The 21,835-nt window shown below is 41.4% G+C and overlaps 1 protein-coding gene across 10 annotated transcripts in view; it reads left to right on the forward strand.

Moving 5' to 3' along the window:
* LIMCH1 (LIM and calponin homology domains 1) overlaps positions 1 to 21,835 on the forward strand; it is a 360,061-nt gene that overhangs the window by 235,795 nt on the left and 102,431 nt on the right. For all 10 annotated transcript variants that reach the window (XM_018049399.1, XM_018049400.1, XM_018049401.1 and 7 more), the window contains exon 4: positions 21,229 to 21,335. In XM_018049399.1, the coding sequence (XP_017904888.1) occupies positions 21,229 to 21,335 (107 nt within the window). The remainder of the gene's footprint in view (positions 1 to 21,228; positions 21,336 to 21,835) is intronic.

Raw genomic sequence — 21,835 nt, forward strand, 5'->3', positions numbered from 1 at the left:
GTCTTTATTGAATTTATTTCAGTACTCTTCCTGTTTTATGTTTTTCTGGGCTTTTGGCTGTGAGGCATGTGGGATCTTAGCTCTCCAACCAGGGATCAAACCTGCACCCCCTGCATTGAAAGGTGAAGTCTTAACCACTGGACCACCAGGGAAGTTCCAGCCCCATTGAAACACTTTCAAAACCCAAATGCGTAGGAGAGGGTCCTTTTCAGCTGATTGGTGGTCTCCACATTTCTATGCTTACCCTCCCACCCAGTGATATTTTTTCTCAGGTACCTTGTTTTGTGAACATGAAGAGCATATGCAACATGTTAACTCTTTTCAGATGCCAAGAATGTGCTAGGTGCTATTTGCAAGAGATAACTTGCCCATTAGATTTATTGTATAAATTAGGCCCAACACTAACTTGGAAAGAGGAAACTAGTATCCATGGAAAATTTATTATTTTGAGTATCTTTTTAAAGAAATGTTCCTCGAAGATGAAATGTGGTTTCCACTTGTGCATGATTATAAAGTCAAGAATCTAGAGTTATTCGAAGACAATCTTTTCTCCACACCTTTTTTGAATTACAGAGACAAACTTTGGAATAGTACAGGCAGCCCCAGCTTGGGCTAAGAACCTGATAAACTTGAAAGAATAAAAAGAGTGACTGTGATGTTTTCACCAGATTTCTCTTTTGTGCTTCAAAAGCCTATTCTGCATACCTCTTCTTCCTTTGCACGTATGTTTTAATGTCAGTGGAACATTTTAAGTGAGCTTTTCTCCAGCCAAAGAATTAAAAATACTAAAACTCCTTTAGGACATGCTATATTTTGATGAGCACAAAGGTTGCTTTTGGTTTTTTACCTTTTGGTATTTCCTTTCTTGCTGACTTTTTCACCTTCTCAGCAGAAAGGTTGTGACCTTTAAATATGATAGGGGGGAATGGTATTTGTACCTACTGATATAACCCCTGCTTTGCACACTCATTTGCACTCTAAAAGCCTGTTTCTTTTTCTAATGTCATCCACATGTCTGACCTAGTCTATGAAGTACTTTGTTCTTCAGGTCACTCCTAACTAGTAAATTGTTGTCTTAACTTGCAGCTCTGTAAAGACAAATGTGAAATGTATCCTTATTGTGGAGCTTAAAGGATACACAGGCAAAGCAGACCCTGGCTCTTTGACTCTTGCTAGCCTGGCATGCCTGGGGGGTTCACATGGCCAGTGTAGGTACTGATGGGAGGGTCTAACCAAAGGATGATTATTCAGACTACAGGCTACAACCTAAGTGTGATGACTGTTGCACTCTTATTTGCGTGTGATCTGAAAGTACAGACCATGTTTTGGTAGTTCATCTGGCTCAGCATTTCTTAAACCACGTTTTGTGAGATATTAAAAGATGTATGGTGACAAAAAGGTTCTGAAGTCCATATGTTTAGGAAATGCTGAGTTTAAATTAAAGAAGTTTCTTAGCGAGGAATTTCTTATGACTGTTAGCCTGAGCTTTATGAACTCCAACTGGGGCTATTTTATGTAGCATTTTCCAAGTTTTTATTTGATCCAGAACCTCTTTGGACATACACTCTAGGACAAGGATTTTCATACTATTGTGATAAAGAACAGGGTTTATTATTGTTGGGGTTTGTGTGTGTGTGTGTGGTAAAATATAGAAAACATTAAATTGACCATTTTAACCTTTTTCAGGTGTATAATCTAGTGGCATTAAGTGCATTAACACTGTTGGTGCAAAATCACCACTAACCATTCTCAGAATTTTTTCATCGTCCCAAACTCTACCTCTGTCCCTGTTAAACAACATCTCTCCATGCCTCAGAACTCCCAGCCCCTAGTCTGGGAGTCTCTATGAAGTCTGGGAGTCTATGTCTCTATGAATTTCCCTATTCCAGGTACCTCATGTAAGTGGAATCATATAGTATTTGTGTTTTGGTGTCTCGCTAATTTCACTTAGCATAATGTCTTCAGGGTTCATCTGTGTTGCACTGCATGTCAGAATTTCCTTCCCCTTTAAGGCTGGATAATGTTCCATTATACCCATGGTCCACATTTTGTTTATCCATTCATTTGTTTATGGACAGACAGTTTGAGCTTTGATGTATGGATATCTGAGTCCCTGTTTTCAGTTCTTTCAGTTATATACCTAGAAGTAGAATTGCTGGATCATACTTAACTTTGTGTTTAACTTTCTGAGAAACTGCCAAACTGTTTCCCATAGAAGCTACACTATTCACATTCCCACCAGCAAAGCACAAGGGTTCCATTTGTTCCACATTCTTGCCAACACTTGTTATTTTCTGTGGGTTTTTTTTTTTTAGTCACCTTGAAAAAAGTGAAAGTGAGTTGTGTCCTACTCTTTGTGACCCAATGGACTATACAATCCATGGAATTCTCCAGGCCAGAATATTGGAGTGGGTAGCCTTTCCCTTCTCCAGAGGATCTTCCCAACCCAGGGATGGAACCCAGGTCTCCCGCATTGCAGGCAGATTCTTTACCAGCTGAGCCACAAGGGAAGCCCGAGAATACTGGAGTGGGTAGCATATCCCTTCTCCAGTGGATCTTCCCGACCCAGGAATCGAACCAGGATCTCCTGCATTGCAGGAGGATGGTATTTCATTGTGGTTTTAATTTGCATTTTGTTGTTGTGTGTTTAATTTGTGATCCAGTTTGGGCTGATGTGTGATCCTAGTGCCATTAACTACACAGGTCACACAATATTCAGGTTGGACAACATCCAGAATGGTGTGTACTCTTTTCAGTGAGATGTGTCAAGGGATCACAGACTTGGATGCGGTTAGAATGCCAAGTTGTTATGGACGTTTCTAAATGCTGTTTTCCAGTTCTTCATTTTTCTCATCATGAACCAGTACCAAACCCACAGTAGTCCACAGATCATTGTTTGACCATCACTGCTGTAAGAAATGCTGAAGTTATATTACGTGTCAAATATATGAGTATTACTTAATGAAGTATGATAGATAATTTAAGCAGTTTTATTCTTATACAACTGAAGACTATTTTTTATTCAATTACCAAATATAATTCATAAATTATGCTGAAAAACCACTTGGCCATAGAACATAATACAGTTGTTTTTGGTTGGGAGAGAGTTTGGTCACTTTTGGGTGGGGTAACAGCCTTGGAATCTGGACAGTTTCTTTGATAGGCGGGCATCTGAGTTCTCCTGAGATAGCACTGTGACACTGACCTTTAAGTAGGCTTGCATATTAAGTCCTTGAAAGGAGAAGCAGCTGCCGTGTGGACAGTCAGAATCCAGAAAGAGAGATAAAATCAAGGTGCTGGAACTTTGGGGTTTGGGAACTCTATTTCTGTAAGTGTTCTGACACAAGAAGAGCCAGGCTCTAACTGCTGTACTGATGAGGAACTGTGCTTATAAAAGCTCTTCCAGCAGAGTTAGTTAAGCAACATGGGCGTGCCTCATTCTATGGTTGGCCATCTTTGGCATGAAGCCTGTTACCTCTGGGAAACTGAGGCAGCATGGCGACTTGGTGCAGAGACCCTTTGAAAAGAACATCTTTAGAGAAAAACTAAATTTGATCTGTAATATTTGGACTGTGAAAGATGGTAGTGGTAGTTCTGTCTTCTACTCTATAAGTACTCCGAGATAAAAATCCACATCTGGTCTGCTTTTGTGAGGGTAGCCAGTGTTGCTGGTTTTGTCTGCCCCAGGTCCCCTTCCTAGGGAACACACATTCCTAAGGGATCACATTCTTCTTTGGGAAACTGTTCTGGTTCCTCTTCCTCCCCACCATTGATTTAAATGATTCATGATCTCTTTTAACTTGTCCCATTAGTCACTGTGGGAGGGGACCTGACCCCAGGCACACCAATAAAGGATTCCTGGTATTTTTTCAAACTGCAAATGAAAAAGTCAGTCCTCTCAGGTGGTGACAATATTCATGTATGAGATTGGCATCTAGGGGATCCATGTGAAGGAAACCTGTGTGTGCTGAAAGCAAGCCAGCCAGTGTGCAGAGCAAGTGGATAGGAGATGAAGCAATTCCAGGCTCCAAATAGATGAAGCCCTGGTTTCCTGTTGTTTCAAAGGGTCAGCTGCCCCCCTACCTTCTAGCTGGGATGCACTGGGCTCTATAATCCAATAAAAACCTCCGTCCATCTGGGCCTCTCTCACTTACGAATAAGAGTCCCAGCTCTCATCAAGACCCTTTCCTGCCCAAAGCATTTAGCTCATTGCCTTTCATACTTATTGTTGCTGTTTAGTTGCTAAGTTGTGTCCGACTCTTAGAGACCCCATGGACTGTAGCCCACCAAGCTCCTTTCCATGGGAGATACGCAAGAATGCTGGAATGGGTTGACGTTTCCTTTTCCAGGCAAGAATACTGGAGTGGGTTGCCATTTCCTCCCCAGGGGATATTCCCAACCCAGGGATTGAACCCACATCTCTTGTTTGGCAGGCAGATTCTTTGGCCCTGAGCCACCTAGGAAACCCTTTCATACTATATATATGCAATTAATAATTTTGAATAAGTATAAAAATTAAAGATAATAGAGCCTAACTGCTGGCTATTTGCTCTTCACTCTGACACTGACCTGCATTTCACTCCCATTGATGAAAACATGTTAACAGATTACTTGCTAATGTCTGCAGTTGTCAACTTTATATTCTTTTTTTAAAAAGTGTTTAGATGCAGAATGTGGGAAGGGTGATGCAAAAGGATTAACTCTTGGGAGCTAATGACATCTATCTGTTGATGGGAGAAGAAGGTGAGGCCATGGCAGAGAGCTTTTAAAAAGCAGAGGAGGTTTGTGAAACCCACTGCAAGGATGGGAGAAGGGCTGGCCGGGAGCCCCAGAAGGATGACCAAGTGGGCCCACCGAGGCAGGAGCTTGGAAATATGTAGCAGTTCTGGAGCCAGTAAAGCACCATCATTTCCAGTAGCATTAGGAGCAGAGATCTAGGGATTTAGGGTGATCAGAAAATAACACTCCTCTCTTTCCCTCCCAGCTGAGACATAAACAGAGGAGTCAGATACAGATGAAAACATCAGCTTTACTTCTTATGAAACAAATAGGAGAGCATGGGTTTAGAGCTGCAACCAACTGGGTTTGCTAATCCTTGCTCCTGAATTAAACAAATTTATTCACCAATTCCCAGCACAGCTGGACAACCACAGGCTTCACCCCCCCCCCCCCACCCAAAGAGAGGCCCCTTCCCACATGGCAGAGACAGACAGGACACATGTGTCCTATGGACAGGCCATCTGCCACAGAGAGGAAATCCCAAGCTGGCTGAACCAAGCACTCCCTCCCCGTTCCTTCTCCCAAACCAACCTAGGGGAGGAAGAGTGAGGGGCCAGGAGTGTTCTTCCTCCATGGAGAAACATGAGGAGTGGGCATACCTGTTCCCGGCCTCAAGCAGAGACAAAAGTGGTTGGCTGAGCCCCCAAGGCTCATGTCCAGGGCTAACTGTTCCACCTCTGCGTTTCCTTTTCCTGGTCATTGCTCCCTAGAGGAAAGGCGGAGAGCGGGGGCTGTTGAAGGTCCAGGCAGTGGAGCAGCTGAGTAGTCATACTGGTCTGGACTGGGTCAGGAAGGAAATAAGGCAATGAGAGGAGAGGGAAATGAACTGAAAGGAAAAGACAGGGTCTAGAGATGAAAGAGCAGGTGTGTGGGAGAGAAGGAATGAGAAACCCGGGAGGAGAGGCACTCAGGCCAAGGAGCAGGATATTGGAAATTGAGATTCCAACAGGGCAGGTGTGGGTGATAATTATGATCCTAAAATAGAGTGTATGAGTAAAAACTGTTGGAATTGAGGCAGTCAGACTATAAAGCCAGGCTGTCGAGCAGGTTGCTGTGTAGAATGTAAAGTCACCTGGAATGTTGACTGTAGTCAACATGGGACCAGAGTTCTCCACGACTGATGGAAATGGTGAGCAGGATGGAAGGTCATTATAGGGAAAACTGATGGCTCAGACCTTACTCGCAACAAGGATTCCTCATAAGGAGGCTAACGTCAGTGGTCTGGGAAGGCAAAGAAGCTCTGGGGCAAGCAGGGTTCCGTGTCTCTCCTTACCTGCCACTTTACTAAAATAAACAATCAGCCGGCCTTCCTTTGACCCACCATACCTTTTCTTAATCTCTTCTCTGCTAAACTTCCCAGAAGTGTCTCTTTGTGTTTTCTCTATTATTTTTATTCTACACTAATTTCCTAACTTCCTGCAATCTGGTTTTCACTCTATCATTCTGCTGACATTGTCCCCAATGTCGTAATGTCCTTCTAATCAGAAATTCCATTCGCTGATTACTTAACAGTTTTATTCTAATAATAGAAATAAATATCACAATGGAAAACATTTATTGTGTCGAACATTGTTCTATTTTAAAAGCACTTTACATATATTTTCTTATTTAACTCCACAACATCTTTTTTCTTTTTAATTTTAAAATCTTTAATTCTTACATGCGTTCCCAAACATGAACCACCCCCCCCACCTCCCTCCCCATAACATCTCTCTGGGTCATCCCCATGCACCAGCTCCAAGCATGCTGTATTCTGCATCAAACATAGACTGGCGATTCAATTCTTACATGATAGTATACATGTTAGAATGTCATTCTCCCAAATCATCCCACCCTCTCCCTCTCCCTCTTGAGTCCAAAAGTCCATTATACACATCTGTGTCTTTTTCCCTGTCTTGCATACAGGGTCGTCATTGCCATCTTCCTAAATTCCATATATATGTGTTAGTATACTGTATTGGTGTTTTTCTTTCTGGCTTACTTCACTCTGTATAATCGGCTCCAGTTTCATCCATCTCATCAGAACTGATTCAAATGAATTCTTTTTAACGGCTGAGTAATACTTCATTGTGTATATGTACTACAGCTTTTTTATCCATTCATCTGCTGATGGACATCTAGGTTGTTTCCATGTCCTAGCTATTATAAACAGTGCTGCGATGAACATTGGGGTACATGTGTCTCTTTCAATTCTGGTTTCCTCAGTGTGTATGCCCAGCAGTGGGATTGCTGGGTCATAAGGTAGTTCTATTTGCAATTTTTTAAGGAATCTCCACACTGTTCTCCATAGTGGCTGTACTAGTTTGCATTCCCACCAACAGTGTAGGAGGGTTCCCTTTTCTCCACACCCTCTCCAGCATTTATTGCTTGCAGATTTTTGGATCGCAGCCATTCTGACTGGTGTGAAGTGGTACCTCATTGTGGTTTTGATTTGCATTTCTCTAATAATGAGTGATGTTGAGCATCTTTTCATGTGTTTGTTAGCCATCCGTATGTCTTCTTTGGAGAAATGTCTATTTAGTTCTTTGGCCCATTTTTTGATTGGGTCATTTATTTTTCTGGAATTGAGCTGCAGAAGTTGTTTGTATATTTTTGAGATTAGTTGTTTGTCAGTTGCTTCATTTGCTATTATTTTCTCCCATTCAGAAGGCTGTCTTTTCACCTTGCTTATATTTTCCTTTGTTGTGTAGAAGCTTTTAATTTTAATTAGATCCCATTTGTTTATTTTTGCTTTTATTTCCAGAATTCTGGGAGGTGGATCATAGAGGATCCTGCTGTGATTTATGTCTGAGAGTGTTTTGCCTATGTTCTCCTCTAGGAGTTTTATAGTTTCTGGTCTTACATTTAGATCTTTAATCCATTTTGAGTTTATTTTTGTGTGGGGTGTTAGAAAGTGATCTAGTTTCATTCTTTTACAAGTGGTTGACCAGTTTTCCCAGCACCACTTGTTAAAGAGATTGTCTTTACTCCATTGTATATTCTTGCCTCCTTTGTCAAAGATAAGGTGTCCATATGTGTGTGGATTTATCTCTGGGCTTTCTATTTTGTTCCATTGATCTATATGTCTGTCTTTGTGCCAGTACCATACTGTCTTGATGACTGTGGCTTTGTAGTAGAGCCTGAAGTCAGGCAAGTTGATTCCTCCAGTTCCATTCTTCTTTCTCAAGATTGCTTTGGCTATTCGAGGTTTTTTGTATTTCCATACAAATCTTGAAATTATTTGTTCTAGTTCTGTGAAAAATGTTGCTGGTAGCTTGATAGGGATTGCATTGAATTTGTAAATTGCTTTGGGTAGTATACTCATTTTCACTATATTGATTCTTCCGATCCATGAACATGGTATATTTCTCCATCTATTAGTGTCCTCTTTGATTTCTTTCATCAGTGTTTTATAGTTTTCTATATATAGGTCTTTAGTTTCTTTAGGTAGATATATTCCTAAGTATTTTATTCTTTTCGTTGCAATGGTGAATGGAATTGTTTCCTTAATTTCTTTTTCTACTTTCTCATTATTCGTGTATAGGAATGCAAGGGATTTCTGTGTGTTGATTTTATATCCTGCAACTTTACTATATTCATTGATTAGCTCTAGTAATTTTCTGGTGGAGTCTTTAGGGTTTTCCATGTAGAGGATCATGTCATCTGCAAACAGTGAGAGTTTTACTTCTTCTTTTCCAATTTGGATTCCTTTTATTTCTTTTTCTGCTCTGATTGCTGTGGCCAAAACTTCGAGAACTATGTTGAATAGTAGCGGTGAAAGTGGACACCCTTGTCTTGTTCCTGACTTTAGGGGAAATGCTTTCAATTTTTCACCATTGAGGATAATGTTTGCTGTGGGTTTGTCATAGATAGCTTTTATTATGTTGAGGTATGTTCCTTCTATTCCTGCTTTCTGGAGAGTTTTTATCATAAATGGATGTTGAATTTTGTCAAAGGCCTTCTCTGCATCTATTGAGATAATCATATGGTTTTTATTTTTCAGTTTGTTAATGTGGTGAATTACATTGATTGATTTGCGGATATTGAAGAATCCTTGCATCCCTGGGATAAAGCCCACTTGGTCATGGTGTATGATCTTTTTAATGTGTTGTTGGATTCTGATTGCTAGAATTTTGTTGAGGATTTTTGCATCTATGTTCATCAGTGATATTGGCCTGTAGTTTTCTTTTTTTGTGACATCTTTGTCAGGTTTTGGTATTAGGGTGATGGTGGCCTCATAGAATGAGTTTGGAAGTTTACCTTCCTCTGCAATTTTCTGGAAGAGTTTGAGGAGGATAGGTGTTAGCTCCTCTCGAAATTTTTGGTAGAATTCAGCTGTGAAGCCGTCTGGACCTGGGCTTTTGTTTGCTGGAAGATTTCTGATTACAGTTTCAATTTCCGTGCTTGTGATGGGTCTATTAAGATTTTCTATTTCTTCCTGGTTCAGTTTTGGAAAATTTTACTTTTCTAAGAATTTGTCCATTTCTTCCACGTTGTCCATTTTATTGGCATACAATTGCTGATAGTAGTCTCTTATGATCCTTTGTATTTCTGTGTTGTCTGTTGTGATCTCTCCATTTTCATTTCTAATTTTATTGATTTGATTTTTCTCTCTTTGCTTCTTGATGAGTCTGGCTAATGGTTTGTCAATTTTATTTATCCTTTCAAAGAACCAGCTTTTGGCTTTGTTGATTTTTCCTATGGTCTCTTTTGTTTCTTTTGCATTTATTTCTGCCCTAATTTTTAAGATTTCTTTCCTTCTACTAACTCTGGGGTTCTCCAACTCTTCCTTTTCTAGTTGCTTTAGTTGTAGAGTTAGGTTATTTATTTGACTTTTTTCTTGTTTCTTGTAACTCCACAACATCTTTATGACATTATACGTATCCCCACAATTATGGTTATTCATTCATTCCATGCATATATCTTGACTACTTACTTTTTGTATATGAGAGATCATTCTATATTGATTTCTAACATCCACAGTGATAACAGATGCTGTATGATTTCAATACCTTTAGACCCTGAAATTTCTGCACCCTGTTTTATGTCCCTGGGTATGTTCCGGTGTCGCCTAGTTTATAATCTATGGGAACTTGAATGGAATTTGTATCCTTCTGTTATGTGGAAATTGTATAAATCTTAATTATGTTTTTAAAGAAGAAAGGATCATTCTAGATAATACCTAGGTAAGAAAAGGAGCCCTGGCAGGGATCTTCTTGGTTGGTTGAGGATCAGCAGGGAAAGAGTTGTGCCTGGCTGCAGGGAAGGGGACCAAGGTGGGGGTGGGTCAGAGAGGTAGTGGGCAGCGGCTCCTGTAGGGCCTTGTAAGTCTTTGTAAGGACCTGGGCTTTCAAGAGCAAGCTGAGGCAGAGATTATGTAAGCAACTTGCCCAGGGTCGTTCAGCCTCTGAGTAGCCAACCAAAATACAAGCTCCTGATGAACCGTGGCTCTTGGAATATGGAATGTTCCAAGCTTCATTTATTATTTCTGTTTCTCACAAATCTCCCCGCTTCCTCTATTTTTTAAGATGGTCTTAATGGCTGAAAACGTCATCATCACTCCGAACCCCACTCCTTCTCCTCACTCTCTATTCCTGAATCCACTCAACTGCCAAGCCGACAGTGGGTGCTTGTACCCTTTCCCTTTTCTGCCCTTACTGTTGAGTTGGCCAAAAAGTTCGTTTGAGTTTTTCCATTTCATCCTATGGAAAATCCCAAATGAGTTTTTTTGGCTAACTCAGTACTTCTGAAGGAGTTCAGGCTTTTCCACATCTCCCAGAGCTCTTATAATTTTGAACGGACCCTCTCCTCCACCCAGGGGCTCTCTCCTGCTGCCACCCAACTTATTCTCCTAAAATAGAGGTCGATCGCAGGACTCTTTCTGTCCTTATTACCTGGACGTGATTCCCCAATGCCTAGAGAACAGTGCTTCACAAGGCTTCACAAATCCTTCACAAGGCTCTCACGAACTCTCCCAAGTTTACCTTGCAGAACTCTCTTCCCCTCCCCATTCTCTCCTTGCAACTCACTGTGCTTCTGCTCACTTCCCATCCATAACATTTTTTCTTCTTCTGCAAGCAGCAACCCAGAGGCCACCTTCTGGGTCAGACTTCCCCAGAATTCCCCCAGGCAGAGTGAGCCGCCTTTGCCTCTCAGTGGAAGGCCTGGTATCCTCATTAAGTGCTCCTGGAAAACTCAAGTGCGCTGAAAGTCTGGCGAGCACTGATTGTGGCTGGACGTCGGCCAATTAATGGAGCCAGGCTGGAACCCATGCAGGTTAGGAGAGCGACCGTGAACTCACGGCAGGTACAGGAAATCCCTAGATTCTAATAATTGTGGGGTAAGTTCCTGCAGATATTTTGGTAATTTATTCCTTAAGTTCTGAATTTCATAATTGCACTTCTGTTAGAGGGAATTTGTTTGCTTCAAATGCAGGAAACCTAGCAAAAACCATTGAAAAAAAAAAGCCTTAGAGATAGAATGGAAAAGTAACATTGCTATTAGTTATTGATTTTCTAGAAAAGTCTGGATCTTCTCTGATATGCTTGCAAATCTTTCTGAGGAACCGTAATCCTTATTAAGCTTTTTGAAGCAAATATTTACTATAGAAAATGGGTTAAGATAATAAATTCACCAGATGTAACGTCAGTTTACATTGTGCTCCCTCCACCTAATCTTTTCCTTTATAGAAATGGAAAATTATTCAGAGGCTTATATATATATAGCATTTAAATTTTTTAATTATGAAAATATAATAACATTTATAGGTGACTTGGAAAATACAGAACAAAGTTACATATAGTTTCACTGTATATTACAATTATTTTTCAAGTAGATAAATTAAGATTTTTAGCTGGAGTTTCAATATCAAACTCTCAAAAACTAATAGAATGAATAGTAAGAAAAGTAGAAGGATATGGTAGGCCTGAAAAGTCCTATGAATCAATTCAACATAATTAAGATGTATACAGTGTTTACACAACAGCAGGGTACAAATTCTATTCAAGTTCCTAAAGATTATAAACCAGGAGACACTGGAACATATCCAGGGACATGAAACAAGGTAAAAATTTTCATGGTTTAAAGTACTGAAGTCATACAGAGTCTGTTCTCTTATTCCTGTGGAATTATGTTAGAAATCAATATGAAAAGATATTTGAAAATAATCCACATAGTTTCAAGTGCAGTGTGACATTTACCAAGAGAGATCTTTGACTTAGCCATGGAAAGTCCCAAGGTTACAAGACTGAGAAAACAGAAGATGATTGCAGAGAAGAAAGCATTTATGTGAGAAATTAATATCAAAGATACTTTAAAAACCCCATGTATTTGGAAATTAAATGTACACTTTTAAATGATAGGTATATCTAAGAAGCCCAGGTATTGCTTTTTCTCCAGAGCTCCAGATGTGATTCTAATGAGCAGCCATGTTTAAAACCTGCACCATGTGCTGATCTTTTACTTTTACCTAGCTTGTTTTGCTTTTTCTGTTTCATATTCAGTGCTCCCATTTCATTTAGTTTGTTTTCCAATTTATCTTTCTCTTTCTCTTTTAAAGTTCTTTCCCAAGCCTTTATCAAGCACAGCAGAAAAGCTTTTGTATGCATATTCTAAATAGTATGTATAATACATGTTTTAGAAAATTTAATATTTTTTGCCTAGCTAAAAAATTTGTGACATTTTGATTCCACTTGTTTGACTTAGTATGAATAGAATGCTAGATTTCTAATTTATATTCACTCAAAACTTTGACATATTTCAATTTATTGAAGCGTCTAGTATCACTGCTAAAAGTCTAGAAAGCTTCTTATTTTACTGATCTTTAAAAAAAAAATTGAGGCTTGAAACTTCTAATCCAGTTCTGAAAATATATGTTGTATTTTAAACACCTGGCAATATAGACGTCTGGGTTCATTTGAAACCCAAATGAACGTTAAACGTTCATTTTCTGTGAACTCCGAATCCATCATCATGTTGCCCTTTCCCTGTTGGCTATAAAGGAAATAAAGCCAAAGAGACTGGGTAGAGCAGAAGGCTTCTCAATCCCTGTCTGGTTTCTCTAGAGATCCACTAAGGACTGGTGCCTTCCTCAGAGCCAGAGATATAGCTACACGTTGCTCTGCAGTGAGTCAAGGGAAAGGAGAAACCCTTTGCCAGTTGGAAATGACAGCAGAGAAAGCGAAAGGTAGCAAGCATGTGCTTGCTGCCGTCTGAAGACAGTAGGGAGAGCCTAGGTGAGACAGTGATGTGTCTCAGGGGCTGCACGGGAATGAATGGCGGGCCTGCCTGTCTTCCCTCTCACTCTTGCCCCTCCCTCCTGAGGTGCCCCCTTGGGCCACGGAAGCCTCTGCTATGGCCTTTGGACTCCTCCATCTGACTACAGCCTAGAGCACAGGCTGGCCTTTCTGAATAAGCTTTCCAACTGAGACATTGTTCTACTCAGCTGTTAAGTTCCATAGTGTAATTAAGACCCCTCTTCAGTTACATTTTGGATTAAGTAGGTTTTTGTGGCCTAAACTGGCAACCAGCATGCAAAGACTAATTCTGTGAGTTAATCACAAATGATAACCTACAAGCCATCTTCTTAGAAATGGACTTTTGGTACATAGCTTACACTTGGGTTTAAGGCAGCCTGAATAAGTCAAGTTGGCTATTTGTAAAACTAACTAAACAGTAATTGCAACTACCCTTTTAAAAAAGAAAAAAAAAATCTCCCATGTAACCGGCAAGGGCGATAAATACTGGTTTTTGTGGATGGGTAGAGTTTTCTCACTTTCTGTGGTCCCTTCTCAACCTGAGTTGGCAATAAAGCCATAATAATACATAACATCCATATAATGAGTGTCTGGAAACACTAGAGACACGGGGCTATGCTCTCAATACATTTGTTGTTGTTTAGTCACCAAGTTGCATCTGATTCTGCAACCCTACTGACTAGAGCACCCAAGGCTTCCCTGTCCATCACCAACTCCCTGAACTTGCTCAAACTCATGTCCATTGAGTCAGTGATGCCATCCAACCATCTCATCCTCTGTCGTCCCCTTCTCCTCCTGCCCTCAATCTTTCCCAGCATCAGGGTCTTTTCCAGTGAGTCAGCTCTTTGCATCAGGTGGCCAAAGTATTGGAGCTTCAACTTCAGCAATAGTCCTTCCAATGAACACTCAGGACTGATCTCCTTTAGGATGGACTGGCTTGATCTCCTTGTAGTCCAAGGGACTCTCAAGAGTCTTCTTCATCACCGCAGTTCAAAAGCATCAATTCTTTGGCACTCAGCCTTTTTTACAGTCCAACTCTCATATAATTCTGTCATCCGTATAAGATTAATGGCATCCCCCACATCACAGATTAGAAATCCAAAGGTCAGAAATATTAAGAACCATGCCCAAGGCCATGTAACTAGTATATGGGTGAGGCTGGGATTCTAACTGGAGTCCTCCTGACTCCCAAAACTGGTATGCTGTGTTCCATGGTACATTTGTTCCCTCATTTCCCTTGTTTAATGAGACAATTTTTCTTAAACAAACCCTCTGTTTACATGTATCTTGAACAAGTCCAGCTATAAAATAGATCATGAAAATTAATCCTGAAGATAAGATACTTCTAAGTCCTTCTCATTTCATCTACCAGAATTTTGTAGGTTTTTTTTTTTTTTCATTCTTCTAAGTGCCTAGAATGTAGTGCTTCAGTTTAGTTCAGTTCAGTCGCTCAGTCGTGTCCGACTGTTTGCAACCCCATGAATCGCAGCACGCCAGGCCTCCCTGTCCATCACCATCTCCCGGAGTTCACTCAGACTCAACGTCCATCGAGTCCGTGATGACATCCAGCCATCTCATCCTCTATTGTCCCCTTCTCCTCCTGCCCCCAATCCCTCCCAGCATCAGAGTCTTTTCCAATGAGTCAACTCTTCACATGAGGTGGCCAAAGTACTGGAGTTTCAGCTTTAGCATCACTCCTTCCAAAGAAATCCCAGGGTTGATCTCCTTCAGAATGGACTGGTTGGATCTCCTTGCAGTCCAAGGGACTCTCAAGAGTCTTCTCCAACACCACAGTTCAAAAGCATCAATTCTTTGGCGCTCAGCCTTCTTCACAGTCCAACTCTCACATCCATGCATGACCACAGTGCTTAATTTGTTTTAAATATTTAGTGGAGTGAAATCTCTCAGTTGTGTCCAACTCTTTGTGACCCTGTGGACTGTAACCTACCAGGCTCCTCCGTCCATGGGATTTTCCAGGCAAGAGTACTGGAGTGGGGTGCCATTTCCTTCTCCAGGGGATCTTCCCAACCCAGGGACTGAACTTGGGTCTCCCGCATTGTAGGCAGACGCTTTGCCCTCTGAGCCACCAGGGGAAGTACCTACTATATGCTGGGGAAACTCTGGAGGTGGAGACCATCCTGGCTTTCCTTCATCTTGACTTTGGAGCAAGAAGGGAAGGGAGAGAAGCATCAGGGTTTCCTCAGAGAAGAGGCCCTGGGGAGGGCTGAAAGCTCAGGCCTCAACCCAGGCCCCCAGGAAATGTTTTCATACACACTGTGGGCCCACAGATTAGTGGCATGGGAAACCCCTGGGCCAAGAACCAGGAGTGAATGCATAGTCCTTAGGTGAACAGAGGAATAAACCTATACATTACTATTGGTTGAGCACAAAATGGACTCTTTCAGGAACTTTATGTTCCACATCTGTGTTGAATTGAGACTCATGTTACTGCACTTTCCCATTAGCCAAAAATAGAAAACTTTCCATCAGTAGTGCTGGAGCCTTTACCTCAGAGACTTTGCAACAGTTGTCTCCAAGGTAACTGTAATTTTTCCCTTCAGTTTTAGGAAACTGGTTTGCCAGTGAACTCACAGCCCTATGGAAGTGAATACATTTTTACACATTTATTTTTTTTAATTTATTTGTTTATTTTAATTTTTATTTTTACTTAATTTTACTTTACAATACTGTATTGGTTTTGCCATACATTGACATGAATCCAGCACGGGTGGGAACGCATATACACCTGTTCTGGATTCATTTTTACACATTTAAAAACCTTTTCTCTAAACTTTTTGGGAAAGTTTTCAAATGTATAGATGGCATAATCAATACTGGAATACTGGTTACCTAGAACAAGGCCAGTGGGCTACAGCCTGTGGGCCAAATCCAACCCAATGCCTGCTTGTGTAAGTGAAATGTATAGGGAGGCTGACACTTCCACTCATTTGCGTATTTGTCTGGCTACAGTGACAGAGTTGGGGCTTCACTGATGGCTCAGCAGATAAAGAATCTGCCTGCAATGCCAGAGACACAGGAGATGCAGTTTTGATCCCTGGGTCAGGAAGATCCCCGGGAGAAAGAAATGGCAACCCATTCCAGTATTCTTGCCTGGAAAATCCCATGGACAGAGGAGACTGGAAGGCTACAGTCCATGGGGTTGCAAAGAGTTAGACGTTAGTAAGCAACTAATCATGCACGCAAGGTAGAGTTAAGTCATTTTGACAGAGACCACCATATGCCCACAATGCCACATTTACTGTCTTTGCCACTCTTTGGACTGTAGCCCACCAGGCTATAAAAAAAAGAATGGCCAAGTTTTGAGATCTATATTTGCCAATTATTAGTTTTTTGCCATACTTACTTTATCTCTTTCTCCATAATCGACAGATAGCATCCTCTCTCTCCCTATCTATTTCCATCTCTCCTATCCATACACGTGTCTGCATCCTAAGTCACTTCAATTGTGTCCAACTCTGTGCAACCCTATGGACTGTAACCTGCCAGGCTCCTCCTATCCATGGAATTCTCCAGGCAAGAATACTGGAGTGGATTGCCATGCCCTCCTCCAGGGGATCTTCCTGAACAGGGATTGAACCCGCATCTCCTGAGGCTCCTGTGTTGGAGGCGGATTCTATACCACCACATTCTATACTACACGCACACGCACATTTTATTTTCTTAAACCATTTGAAATTATGTTATAGACATGATAACTTGTCCTTGAAAAATACATATGTTTGCCTAAAAATAAAAGTATTCTTTCATATAACCACAACACCATCATCGTCATGCCTAAGAAAATTAACCTTCATCCAATAATGTTATCCAACAACAGTCCACCTTTAAATTGAACTTTTATAGTCTTTATTATACTTTTCCTTTCTGGATCTAAGATCCAATCAAAGGTCATATGATACAGTTGGTTATCATGTCTCTTCAGTCTCCAATTTTTGTTTTATCATGACATTGACATTTTTGAAGAGATTTTTAAAAACTTCTTTTCAAGCCTAAGAATTAATGAGTTTGCAATACTAGCGAAGAGTTGACTCATTGGGAAAGACTTTGATGCTGGGAGGGATTGGGGGCAGGAGGAGAAGGGGACGACAGAGGATGAGATGGCTGGATGGCATCACTGACTCAATGGATGTGAGACTGAGTGAACTCCGGGAGTTGGGGATGGACAGGGAGGCCTGGCGTGCTGTGATTCATGGGAAAGAGTCGGACACGACTGAGCGACTGAACTGAACTGAACTGAACTGAAGAGCTAAATAGAATAGTCACTGCAGTAAATCAGTGTCTCCACATCTTTCCCAGGATTGAGACACGGTTGTGTTGCTTGGCTTCAGAAGCTAAGACACTAGGTTGTTAGTTTTGCTTGGAGTTGTAAATGTGGAAAAAACTCAGCGTGAAGAGCAAGGCAGATGGGAATTTTCAGGATGCATTTTAAGTAATTAAAGGCACAGCCCTCCCTGCCCACTCTGGTCGCTGCCCTTGTTAGCTCTTGGCTGAGGGGGCTCTTCCTTCTGGCTTTTCTCCTGACTGGGGTCTGGCTCCCCTCCAGCATCATTAGGTTGCAGCACGAAACTGGAAGGAGATCTGCCATTATTTAAATCTCACAGCCCCAAACGTTCAGCCCGACTGGCAACACAGCGCTTCTGTGTTTGCAGTCTGTGTACTGAAGATAGAGCGGTGCTCAGGGGCACTTCTGCTAGTGCATGTGGGAAGAACACTTTCACGCCTTCTTGAAAATCTCATGTGCCACAATCATGCGCCTCTGATGGGACCACGTGGGGGTCACTGGTCTGTTCTTATTATTGGGGTCCCAGATGATTCCTAAAGAGTTCTGAGACCCGTCCCTTAATTTCCTCTGGGTTAGAAGCCCTCAGAGCTCATAGGCCAACCAGCAAGATTGCTGCATGCCCTGCAAAAGACTCACCTGAACATCTACAAACCTCTGGAAGTGGGATGCAAAATAGAAAAACTCCAAAGAGAAATTGGATAATTTTAAAACCTGTAAAGTGATTGGAGAAGAGACTGTGAAGGGTATGGATGACTTCAGAGTGTCAGTCTACAATATGTCTTGTACATGACATGGGTCTTATGAATGATGGTACTTCTTACCCACTGAAAAAAATCCAGGGACACAGGAAAGACAACATACTGGGGTGAGCCAGCCTCCATTAGGGGAGGTGAGATTGGAGTATCTCCTCATTGGTTTCCCTGTCTCCTGCCTTGTTCCTCTGAAGTCCTTCCTTTGCACGTCTCCTCCCCGAGGCCTACCCCCAACAATCTACTTCTGCTGCAGACCTGGGCATTTACTTCTCACATTACCACCCCTCTGCCCTCCATGGCCTTCAAGGGCCCCTTTGATCAGCCCCCGACTCCAAAGCCTCCTCTTCCTTTGGTACCAGCCTCAGATTTGAGGCTTGATTTCCTCATGTCTGCCATGTTTTTTTGCACCTCCACTCTTTCCTGGCTGTGCAGCCTTTGTTCCTTCACCACTCACTGGTTGAAGTGAAGTGAAAGTTACTGGTCATGTCTGACTCTTTGCAACCCCACAGTCTCTACAGTCCATGGAATTCTCCAGGGCAGAATACTGGAGCTGGTAGCTTTTCCCTTCTCCAGGGGATCTTCCCAACCCAGGGATCGAACACAGGTCTCCCACGTTGTGGGCCAGTTCTTTACCAGCTGAGCCACAAGGGAAGCCCAAGAGTACTGGGGTGAGTAGCCTATCCCTTCTCCAGGGGATCTTCCTGACCCAAGAATCGAATGAGGATCTCCTGCATTGCAGGCAGATTCTTTACCAACTGAACTATTAGGGAAGCCTTAATGATGCTTAATTGTTCCATGCCTCACACTGCTCATCTATAAATGAGGATGATCATAGTACCTACCTCATAAGGTTGTGCAGGAATTAAATGAGTTAACATATGTAAAATTCTTGAAAGAATGCTTGGCATTTAATAAAGGCTGTATAAAGGTTAGCAATTTATTGCTATTGCTCTTGTTATTTTGAGCCTAGATGTATTAATTTTTATTGCTATATAAAAAATTACTATAAACTTAGCATCTTCAGTCAATATCCACTGACTGTCTTAGTTTCTATAATCAGAATATTGACATGGTGTAACTAAATTCTTTGCTCAGGGTCCCACAGTGCTGAAATTGAGGTGTTGGCAGGGGCTGAAGCCCAAGCTGAGCTTCTTCCAGGCCTCTTCGTAGCTCATGTGGTTGTTGATAGAATGCATCTCCTTGCAGCTATAGAACCTATGGCCAGCAGGAACTCTGACTTTACCTTCTTTGTAAAGCTCCCATGATTAGGTCATGCACAGTCAGGCCGTCTTTCTTTTGATCAACTCAAAGCCAAGTGGTTAATGACGTAATCACAGAGTGGTAATTTACCATATGCACAGGCTCCACTGCACTCAAGGGAAGGAGATTGTATAGAGTGCGTCCCCAGGGGGTGGGATTCTTGGGGGCTGTCTTATTAGCAGAATCCTGCCTACACACTGGTCATTGGGAAATACAATGATTTTTGTTCACTTTGTTAAATTGCACTTCGAATATATGATTTATTTACCACCACCATGACTTCAGATTTTTGTAGCATCTGTCTTAGAGCATTTAGATAGCATTTCCTTCCCTGGTGACTCAGCTGGTAAAGAATCCACCTGCAATGTGGGAGACCTGGGTTCAGTCCCTGGGTTGGGAAGATTCCGTGGAAAAGGGATCAGCTACCCATTCCAGTATTCTGGTCTGGAGAATTCCATGGACTGTATAGTCCATGGGGTCACAAAGCATTGGACATGACTGAGCAGATTTCACTCTCACTTCACATTGATCTGGCTCCTGGAACCAGTCTTCATCATTCCTTTCCTGAAGTTTGAACTACCTGATGGAACCAGTTAGCTCGTCTTTTACGAAGACATAACTGATGAATCTGCAGCTAATGTCTTAGAGTTCCTAAAGGATGACTCACAATTTGCCATCCCTTCCAGAGCCATTTGTTTATTCTTAATGACTCCGAACAGATGAAGACCAGAGCCTTCCTCAGCTGTTGAATGTGTCTGCTACTCTGCCAGGCCAAAGTCAACTTATATCTGATAGACAAATGAATCACCATGAGGAAAGTCTTTGGTATTATTTCCAAAAGATTTTCTTGCCCCCTCTTTTTCCCCTTCCAGTTAAGTCTAGATTCCTCCCACCAATTTAATTCAGTTTACAGTCCACAAAGAGGTATTATTGATCAAAACCCACTGATGAAGGATGTATTTTTGAAGATCAGTTAGAAGGAAAAACTTGAAGGTGACTCTTAGGTAGTAAAACCTATTTTTTTTTTTTTTAATGTTGAACCAGATTCTAGGCAATAAGACATGGACAAAACTTTGAAGCAATAGGAGTACTGTGTATTAAGTTGCTTCAGTTCAGTTCAGTTCAGTCGCTCAGTCGTGTCTGACTCTTTGTGACCCTATGGACTGTAGCCCACCAGGCTCCCCTGTCCATGGGATTCTCCAGGCAAGATTACTGAAGTGGATTGTCATGCCCTTCTCCAGGGGATCTTGCTGACCTAGAGATGGGATCAAACCACCATCTCTTGTGTCTCCGGCATTGGCAGGCAGGTTCTTTATCACTAGCGCCACCTGGAACTACTGCCCTCAAATCGCTAAGTTACACTTTTCTTTTTTTAAACAAAAAAAATTATGTATTTATTTATTTTTGGCTGTGTTGGGTCTTCAGCGCTGCAAGCAGGCTCTCATTAATTGTGGCAAGCAAGGGATACTCTCTTGTTTCAGAACACAGGCATAAAAGTAAAGGCTTAGTAGTTACCTCTCAGGATATGGAATCTCCCCAGAATAGGGATCGAATCCTTGTTCCTTGCATTGGCAGGTAGATTCTTAACTGCTGGACCACCAAGGAAGTCCTAAGTTTTATTTTTCAGTGGCATTTAACTTACAGTTTTACACCAACGTGAAAGGTAAAGGGAAGAAAAATGAATTTGATATAGCTGTGGGTTCAGAAGTTTGAAGTGTCTGTTTACTCTGGGATTTCCTAACAAAGTATGATTTTATTATCTAACAACCCATGACTCATTCTTACTCTGACTGTCCTAATGATTGTCTTCTCTCCAGTGATTTGGACTATTAAAGAGGAAAGACTGGTTCATGAAATAATATTATATAATATAGACTTAGATTTCTTTTCTTTCTTCCAGGACAATATCATATTATTCTTGAGAGGCTGTAAAGAGCTCGGCCTTAAAGAATCTCAACTGTTTGACCCGAGTGACCTACAGGATACATCCAACAGAGTAACAGTCAAGTAAGTCATGCACGATTTATGTTCAAGGGAAACCCATTTATGGTTTGATTTGCAGTTTTGTGATGATGTTGTAAGGTCTAAGAGGCAGAGAATTAGACATGCCTAATAAAATAGAAATGTGAAGGTGAAAATCCAGCTTTCAGAACAAGCCACATTGGCCTTCCCTTGTGCATAACTTTCATTCTGATCAAACGTAATTTTTTGAAATGCAAAAATCATGCATATAGAGTTAGAATTTTAGAGACAAGGAGGAAAACTTTTAGGTGAAACTCAACAGAGGGAGAGGCAAGGGAGAAGTATGCACAGAATCTGTTTGGGTTACACAGAAAGCTTTTATTGGCTCCAATTGGGCATATGAATAGGCTCTTGGAAGACTGCAAACTCCTGAACAGTTCTGAACTCTGTTTATTATGCAAAGAGGGCAATAGATTATAGAAAAATCTCTTCTTCATTTACATTCGTAACTGTTTTCTCCTATGTGTCAGTGATTAAGTTCTCTG

Source organism: Capra hircus, chromosome 6 (genome assembly GCF_001704415.2).
Source record: "Capra hircus breed San Clemente chromosome 6, ASM170441v1, whole genome shotgun sequence".
In the NCBI taxonomy this organism is placed as follows: domain Eukaryota; kingdom Metazoa; phylum Chordata; class Mammalia; order Artiodactyla; family Bovidae; genus Capra; species Capra hircus.